General features: G+C 43.3%; 1 protein-coding gene and 1 long non-coding RNA gene across 2 annotated transcripts; one reads left to right on the top strand and one right to left on the bottom strand.

The window, feature by feature from the left end:
• Positions 1-217: 217 nt before the first annotated feature.
• LOC119049156 (uncharacterized) lies at positions 218-1,750 on the bottom strand. Its single transcript, XR_008390126.1, has 2 exons — positions 600-1,750; positions 218-515 (listed from the first exon to the last, which is right to left on the bottom strand). It is a non-coding gene; the product is annotated as an uncharacterized LOC119049156 (long non-coding RNA).
• Positions 1,736-8,368, top strand: MRPS30 (mitochondrial ribosomal protein S30). Its single transcript, XM_037145107.2, has 5 exons — positions 1,736-2,349; positions 3,653-3,798; positions 4,529-4,634; positions 5,958-6,134; positions 8,002-8,368. The coding sequence occupies exons 1-5, from the start codon at positions 1,761-1,763 to the stop codon at positions 8,301-8,303; spliced, it is 1,320 nt and encodes a 439-aa protein (XP_037001002.2). The 5' UTR covers positions 1,736-1,760; the 3' UTR covers positions 8,304-8,368.
• Positions 8,369-8,813: the final 445 nt, after the last annotated feature.

Raw genomic sequence — 8,813 nt, 5'->3', positions numbered from 1 at the left:
ATGGAAACTAAGCTTTAAAAAATTAAGAGACTGGTAAGTATGAGTTGCCCCAGAACAGTACTGTTTATTCAGATGCAGCTGAAAGAGTAGTTAGACCTGGGGAAGGAGGAAAAGGACACATAAAGGACAAGGCAGGGTGTGTAGTCAAGCTGCTTTCTAAATGCACGTTCTAGCTCCACATTAAATAAAGCAAAAACGGAAGAAATCATAAATGATATAGTATGGATGTGGTTTATGCAAAAACAAATAAAAAACACCTATAAATTCAATTACAGAGCTTGGTACTATGTCAAAAAACTGGCAGAAGTTTCTATAATTTTTATTTATGATTTAAGATAGTTTTCAGTAATTTTTGTAACGATCTTTAAAACAAATAGCCATTACTAATTCCAGTAATTGGGGGTAAAGCTACTTCTATTTGAGAGATGTTTGCACTTCAATTCTAGAGACATTTGCATTTTGATCGGAATTTCCAGAGACTGAAGAAGCACGGAACTTCTCACAGAATTTCAATCCTAGGAAAAAGCAATGAGAAAACTTCAGGATTTGGTATTTTAGTTTCACAGGGAAGCTCTTAAAGAGAAGTGGTCATCCCTTACAGGCGGCCAGCGCTGGCTGACGGAGTCGCGGGAAATTCCTGTTTTCTTATTCAGAGAGCAGAGTTATGATCAGCACAGAGGGTCCTGGCAACCAGAGGTTGGGAGTAGATTTTTTTCCCGTGTTTTTCTTCTGGATTAAATCTTTTTAACCAAAAATAACACCATCCAGTAAGGCACCAAAATGTCAATCATTAAAATATACACAAATATAATATTCATAAATATATAACTTTCAAGAATTGCTGCACAGGTATTGATCAACAGTTGCTCACAGATTAGTAGACATTAACTCATGTTGAAATAAAAATGGACTTTAACAGCAAAATTTAAACACAATTCTTTCATTACTTCCTTTCTTCAGTTAAATCCAAGTTTACCCCTCTTTTTATACATCTTATCATTTAAACAAATTATGCATCGATTAGTAGAGCTACGTGCAATTATTTTCCAAATTCGCAGTGATCATGAGCGATGCCTTCATTTTAAAAAATAAGCACATATCATCAAAACTCACGCTAGAACAGTACTTTTTCTTTCTTAAAGATTTTATTTCTAGAGACAGGGTAAGGGAGGGAGGCAAGGGTGAGAAACACCAAGTGTGGTTGCCTCTTGCGCGCCCCCAACTGGGGACCTGGCTCCCAACCCAGGCATGTGCCCTGACTGGGAAGCACCAGCTGCAACCCGTAAGAAGGACAGCACTCAATCCACTGAGCCACACCAACCAGGGTTTGGACAGTTGGACAGTACTTTCAATCCCAAGAACTAAAACGTTGAAGAAATGACGTGCCTCACACAAGAAGCCACACACCAATAAAACCAGGAAAGCTGGCCAAGCGCTAAAAGTTTCTGCGCAGAATGTCCCCCAAATGACTTTTGGCAAGAAGCCAACAGGGTCCGAGAAACAACCGAGGCAGCAGATTCTTGTTTAAAAGTTTCATTCCCACGAACCAACCTGCAGAAAACCTAGAGGCGCACGACGCTCCAACCCAAAAGCAACTCAGTTGCAGAAGCGATGCGATTGGCTAAAACAGGGATGACGCAGGTTTCTCAAGTCCACTGAGAGCCAGCCTTCCGACGACCCGCTGATATTCCGCTTTCCGATTGGTCTTTCCGCCGGAAGAATTGAAGAAAACTACCTCCGGCCCGCGACCGGGGGTAAAGATGGCGGCGTCCAAGTGGTGGCGGCTCCTGTCCCGCGGTCCAGGACGGTCACTGCATAGCGCGGGCGCAGCCGCACCCGCGGCCGCTGTCGGGGCTCCAGATGTTACTGTTGCAGACGTCGCGGTGGCCCCTGTCGCGCGCTACCCGCCGATTGTGGCCTCCCTGACTGCCAAAAGCAAGGCGGCACGACAGCGGAGAGTGGAGCGGTGGCAGGCAAAGGTGCACGCGGCTCAGTCCGCGGACGAGAAGATACGAATCCTCACCAAGATGCAGTTCATGAAGTACGTGGTTTACCCTCAGACCTTCGCGCTGAACGCCGACCGCTGGTACCAGGGCTTCACCAAGACCGTGTTCCTGTCGGGCCTGCCGCCGGCGCCCGCTATGCCCGCGCGGGTCCCGGACCTGGCGACTCTGCGCGCCGCCGCGTGCGACTGCCTCCTGCAGGAGTACTTCTACCTGCGGCGCAAGGGGCGCGCGCCTCTCTGCGGGGAGCGGGAGGCCCTCGCCTCGCCCTTCCTGGACCAGCTGGTTACCACCCTCGTGGGCTTGCTCAGCACGCACAACCCGGTTCTGGCCGCCGCCGCCCTCGGTGAGCTCCGGGCTTGCCGCGGGGGGCGGGGCACGTGTGAGTGGCAGGGACCTTCTGCATCTGTGGTGTGTCCCCTCTTCATTTTGTTGTCAGTTTTTTTCCTAGTGTTTGGACTTATCGGAGGGAGTGTGGAGACTGGGTCCTGCCACCTAACTGTCCAGCCCTAGGCTAGGAGCTTCGGGTCTGCAGGATTCCAGCCCTTGATGCTGGTGATAGTCCTGCGGAATGGAGAGCAGCGTTGGTTCAGACTTGGGTCTCCTAGAGAGAGGGAGAGACCTGGGCTGCCTTTTGGCTCTTCCACCAGAATTTACGTGGCCATATGTCAATGTGTGAACCTCTTTCAGACTAACCTTTTTCATTTTCAGGATGAGAGTTACGGGAAGAGTACTTTGAGTTATGAACATTAAAGGTGACATTGATTAAAATACCTAATGTTTATTCAGTGCCTACTGTGTGCTTGGCCCCGTTCTAAATTTTATACGTGCCAACTAATTAATCCTCACAAAAACTTTATAGTAGATGGCATTGTTTTGCAAAAGAAACGAGACAAAACTTGAGGTACAGAAACGTAAGATGTACTTACTCAAAAGAGCCTATAGCCAGTGGCTCTGGCTGTCAGGATTCCAGCCCAGCCATTCAGGATTACCAGTAAACAGCAATGTCTGTTTAGTGCAGACATGAAGAAGAACTAACAGACGGGACAGCTTTAATAATTAGTGTTTCTGACTGTTCATCACTTAATGTCTGCCACCCAGTAGGCACAAGTGTCTATTGAACATTGTTACCACGGGAGATGTGTGCTCCTCTGAGTCCTCTGAGTCCTGTGGTGTGCCTGTACTTCCCTGTCATTGGAACGTGGTCTGGAGGGAAGCGTCTTGGGCTTTGACTTCTGATTGATGGCCTAGGAAACTTAACCTTCTCACAACTCAAGTTTCTCTGTAAAATGGAGACGATGACAACCATACACCCCTTTCACAGTTACTGTGAAGATTTAGTCAGCCATTCATAGGGCCATTCTGACTCCTACTGAACTTCTTAGTTCTGTGATATTCCTGTTGTGATTGAGAAGAGGCTTTGGTTACAGCGTATAGTGCAGTGGTGCCACAAGTGGACAATAAATATTTAAGTCCTGGTCACGTAAGTTAAATTGTCACATAACCCAACATAACCCACACTATCTTACATCAGAGAGTACTGTTGACATTTTTAATTAGCACAATCATTTTGAGTTCTATATAGCTGAGTTTGGTGTTCCAATAACCAAGTTGATCTAAGCAATAACGTTTTGAATATCTTATGATAGATTGTAAACGTCCAGTTCACTTCTACTGGTGGCGTGGTGAAGAAATTATTCGTCATGGTCATCGGAAAGGCCGAGTCGATGCCTTGAGATACCAAATAAATGACACCCCACACAACCAGATTCGAATGTCCAGGCAGCTCCCAGAGGTAAGGATTTATCACGTGTGTGCCTTTGCTGTCTGATGGGGAACTGTCATGAGCAGGCTGGGTAAAGGATTCAGCAAAAGAAAAACTTGAATGGAGTCCTTGCCTTTTGAGTTTCATTCAAGTACATCTTGTCTGAAATTCTTCTTCAGCTTTTTAACCTGCATGATATAAGAGTTCCCCAAAGGTCAAATAATCATTTTCAGTGAGGTCAAGGCATCAGTTTTCAGGAGCATACAAATTTTTGTTAATATTAAAAATAGAAAAAGCCGATAATAGTTTATCACTGTATTGTAATTTGTAGTACCTATACCACCTAATCACAAATTAAGACATTTATTACACTTATAGGCTGGTTCTTTTATGTATTTACAGTTCCTTTGGTGAAAACAAGTATATTTTAGGTTGTGTGTCCATGTCAGATTGGCTCTTTTTTTTTTTCTGTAAAAATTTAGATAGCAGGTATCTTAGGCTTTGAGGGCTGTAAGTCTCAGTTGTGACTATTCATGTCAGCTTTTATAGCTTTGCACCCTGTGTAAATGAATGTGCATGGTGGTATCTGATGAAACTTTATTTGTGAAAACTGGTTGCTGGCTGGATTGCGCCCATCATTATGTGGTAGTGTTATCATTTTACAAAGACATCTCAATTTAAGATTTTTAAATCTATTAAGAATGTGAGTAAAATAATATACTAGTGCTGCTGTTCATTCACTTACTACTTTTTCTTTAAGTTTGTGCCGCTGGATTATTCTGTACCTATAGAAATCCCTGTCATGAATTGTAAGCCAGACAAACTCCCGTTGTTCAAACGACAATATGAAAATACCATATTTATTGGTAAGTTTCTCTCTTGATGTATTGTGCCGTACACGTGTCTCAGGTGCCTTGCGGGCATTTGCGTAATTAGTTCCTCTTGACCAAAGGTTTACAAGCTCATGAGCAATATAAGTCATAGTCTGAGATGGTGGCAACGTGCCTGAAAATTGGAAAGAAAATATTCTTTCAGCTTACCATTTAAAATTTTGGCTCTACTTGGTTCTACTGAACTAGCAGTATTTAACTTTAAAAAATAATTATACTTGTTAAACTTTGTTGATATATTCTGTAGAAAAAGTACAATAGTTTGAGGTTTGTTCAAAAATACAAAGCACAGAACTGGACTTGAGACACAGCGATTGGCTTTTTAGGAAAGTCTCCCATTTGCCTTGCACGGCGTGGTGCCGTCAGGGATGTAAACAGTAGGAGGCCCAGTGCCTGTCCTCATGCAGTGTGTTCTTCTGCTGGTTTTCCTTCGTCTGCAAATTCTCTCTGACTTGTGGGACATTCTTAAAAAGCAGCTCAAAGTAGTCCTCCAGCCCTGTTCTATCAGCCGCTTCTCAGTCACTGTGGCCTTGGAGAGTGAATGATGGGGGACTCTTGACTTTACCGGTGAAGTCAGGCATGTCAGCATTTTGTTAAATACTGGCCCTTACTTTCTTTACTCAGAAATGTAGTATAGCCCTGGGCGGTGGCTCAGCTGGGTGGGCATCATCCTGCAAACCAAAAAGGTCGTGAGTTCGCTTCCGGTCAGGGCACATGCCTGGGTTCAGGTTCAGTCCCCGGCCAGGGCATGGCCGCAAGGCAGCCTATTGATGATTCCTTTCCTCTTTTTCTCCCTGCCTTCCCTTCTCTCAGAAAATCAATAGACGTGTCCTCGGGTGAGGATAAAAAAAATAAAGAAATAAATATGGTAGAAAAGTCCATTAAATTTAATTGGGAAGAAATTATATAATTATTAAAATACTAAAGTAAGTTTTTAAAGTCATGAAATGTTTGTATCCTTTGGAGAATATGACAAGGAAAATAACCAAGGTCTTTATGATGACTGACGAGTTTGGAAAAAACTGAAATCATAAGGAATTTTAAATCCACTTTACATGTATTCTTTTGACTTATCCTGTGTCACAGTGAAGGGCATGATGACAGCTAACATTGTGCTTTAGTGTGAAATGTAACTTTATTCTAATCAATACAGTCAACAAATAAAGTAGCCTTCCCATTGGTGTATTGTGACAACTGGTATGCAGAGGACAGAGGGGGCTTTGGACTGGATACGGGGGACAGGTGCCCCGGGTGAGCTGCGTGTCATTTCACGTGAACTGTTTTTATTTTGCTCTTCAGGGTCAAAGACAGCAGATCCATGTTGTTACGGTCACACCCAGTTTCACCTGTTACCCGACAAATTGAATCGGGAAAGACTCTTGAAGCAGAACTGTGCCGATCAGATAGAAGTTGTGTTTAGAGCTAACGCTATTGCAAGCCTTTTTGCTTGGACCGGAGCTCAGGCTATGTATCAAGGTAAAGCTATGATGTTCTTATTCTTGGAAGATATGACATTTAAAAAATTTAGTATCATTTCCTTGGTTAAAATGTGGATTGGATCTTAATGTTTTGAAAACTTGCATTACCACAAAATGTAGCTGTTTTAAAATCCACGAATAAGTGTTTTACATCGGCAGTTGGCAAGTAGCACTTAGGTAGTCATTTGATCTTTTACGTTGACCACTTTTATGGGAATGTACTTTTTTCTGATGGTGTCCTCAAGCGTTTCAGAGGCTACAGCCAACTGAATCAGCTCTGAGACGACAGCCACTTTCTGAAGCTGGAAAAGCAAATGCTTCGGTGGGTTAAAGAGTAGATTAAGTCACAGCTCTTTGCAATTTCCTTGATGGCCATTCCTGGGATGTGTGCTAGCAGGTTATTTATTCATTCAGCAAACAGCGGGTGCTTGTTAGGTACCGAGCACTGTTGGCCTTGGAGATGAAGGCTGAATGAGATAAGCGGATCCCACTCTTCTGGAGCTTACAGTCTAGCGAGAAGAGTAGAGGATAATAAGCGGGTAATGTTTATAGGTAGTGGTGATACCAGGAAGAAAATTACTAGGAAAGGGGTCAAATGGTTTGTGGGATCCAGGTGGAGATGAGATGGGGGGCAGAATTTATAACATAGTTCAGAAGAGATCTCTGGAAAGGTGACATTTGAATGGGCTCCTGAATGGTGATGGGCTGCTGCCTAAGTGGGAACCTGGGGGAAGACACTCCAGGAACAAGGAATGGCAAGTCAGCCACCGAGGCAGGACCGGACTTACCGTCCTGAAGGACCGGGAAGGCTAACGAAGGAAGAGAGGAAGCCAGAGGCTGTGTCTCAGGGCCTTTAGAGTCCATTGTGGACAGTTGGATTTTGTCACAAAACCTGAAGTGATACAGTCTGTCACTAGTTTGATCCCGTGTAAGTGCCCGGGAGGAATTTTAACACAGGTTTATTTATGGGCGAGCTCCCCTTTTTCCTTTAGGGATGTGCTTTAACCTTGTACTCACAATTGTTGGCTTGCATTCTGTGATAGGAATAGGTGAGACGTATTTCTTGAAGATCTTAAATGACACTGTGTATTCATGAAAGATGAGTCCTCTTCGCAGTATTCCATGATATTCCAGGTTTTAAGGATATTATCCACTGATACACTGAGGCTGATACAAAATAAGTTTGGGGAAGTAAAGTGCCTGCCTCGCCCCAGCGGGAGGGTTTTGAGTACAAGAGTAAAGCCAGTCAGCCTGGCTGAGAGCAGCTGGAGAGTCTGAGTGGTCCAGCGAGGCAGCCTGAAACCTTATCACGTAAGACTCGCTAAGTGAAATGACAGCAACTCGTAAAACCGATTCTGAAACATCGGTTTCAAAAAAAGGAAGACACAGAAATTGTCTAAGGACATGGTTGAAGTCCTTAGAAAAGTGTTTGTTCTGAAGGTTTTGTGTGTGCATGTGGATTGGTGAAGGAAATGGCCTTCGTGGTTATTGCCTGGTAGATGTTCCTGCTGAGGAGAAACTGATGTATTTGAAGTCGGGGAGTAATGAATAGTTAACACCAGATGTAGGGCAGTCTGCCTGGTGCCGCTTGCCACTCTCACGTGAAGTGAGCTCATGGTGAGAGCTGTTGATGGCAGATGTTATTGAAAAGATGTATCGTGAGTTGGGGATACTGGAGTGGCGGAAGTAAGTTTTGACACAGAAACGGAATATAGGGTTAGAATGGATAGGGAAACTTTGTGATCTTTAGGCAGTTGGTAGGTAAAATATCTAAGTTTTAGCAGTACTCACTACCCTCCCACGTGTATGTTTTATTTCAGTACAATATATTCCAGTGTAAATTTCACTGTCACTTTCTTCTGTAGGGTTCTGGAGCGAAGCAGATGTTACGCGACCTTTTGTGTCTCAGGGTGTGATCACAGATGGGAAATACTTTTCCTTCTTCTGCTACCAGTTAAATACTTTGGCACTGACTACACAAGCTGACCGAGACAACACTCGTAAAAATATGTGTTGGGGGACACAAAGTATGCCTCTCTATGAAGCCATCGAAGATGGTGACGTGAAAGGTTTTAACGATGATGTTCTACTTCAGATAGTTCACTTTCTCCTGAATAGACCAAAAGAGGGCGAGTCGCCGCTGGCGGAACAGAGAAGAGACCTTTGACTCAGGACTCGGGGAACGCTTAACTTCTACTGAAGCACAATAAAAATACATCTGTGTTAACCTGTGATTAGACCTTTCATTCAAAATGTATGCTGAGAAATTTAATTTTAGTTGCAGTGTGTTGATTTTAAAGCAGTTTTATTTGTATGTGACTACCTGACGAGATTGATTGAGCTTGTTCAATACCTGGGATTGCGAGGGATTTTAAAGGTGATATGAAGATAATAATTCAAACGGCTTATGACCATATACATGTTCTGTTAATATTTTTCCTTTTTAAAGTGTCTTCATTAACCTGACAAGTAGAATTTTCAGAGTCCTATTTAAACTCCTTAGAAAATAAACAGTATTTTGCAGATACAGGAAACTCAGTCCCAGAGGAATTGTGACTTTCTCAAGTTAACAGATGATTGATTAGTAGTATAACTAGTGAATTATACACAGCTTAGGTTCTTAGCACTTAGAAGCAATGTTAACATATTTCGCGTGACATTATTTGCTCTATTCCAA

Source organism: Artibeus jamaicensis, unplaced genomic scaffold, assembly GCF_021234435.1.
Source record: "Artibeus jamaicensis isolate MK-2021 breed Jamaican fruit bat unplaced genomic scaffold, CSHL_Jam_final scaffold_369, whole genome shotgun sequence".
In the NCBI taxonomy this organism is placed as follows: domain Eukaryota; kingdom Metazoa; phylum Chordata; class Mammalia; order Chiroptera; family Phyllostomidae; genus Artibeus; species Artibeus jamaicensis.
The sequence above is the reverse complement of the archived record's forward strand: the minus strand, read 5'-3'. Positions and strand labels throughout refer to the sequence as shown.

What these genes read in the sequence shown, in the direction of transcription:
- MRPS30 (XM_037145107.2), top strand. Translation starts at nt 1,761, where the DNA reads ATGGCGGCGTCCAAGTGGTGGCGGCTCCTGTCCCGCGGTCCAGGACGG. An exon ending in TGTCCAGGCAGCTCCCAGAG is followed by an intron (nt 3,799 to 4,528) that starts GTAAGGATTTAT and finishes TTTTTCTTTAAG; the next exon opens with TTTGTGCCGCTGGATTATTC. An exon ending in TGAAAATACCATATTTATTG is followed by an intron (nt 4,635 to 5,957) that starts GTAAGTTTCTCT and finishes TTTGCTCTTCAG; the next exon opens with GGTCAAAGACAGCAGATCCA.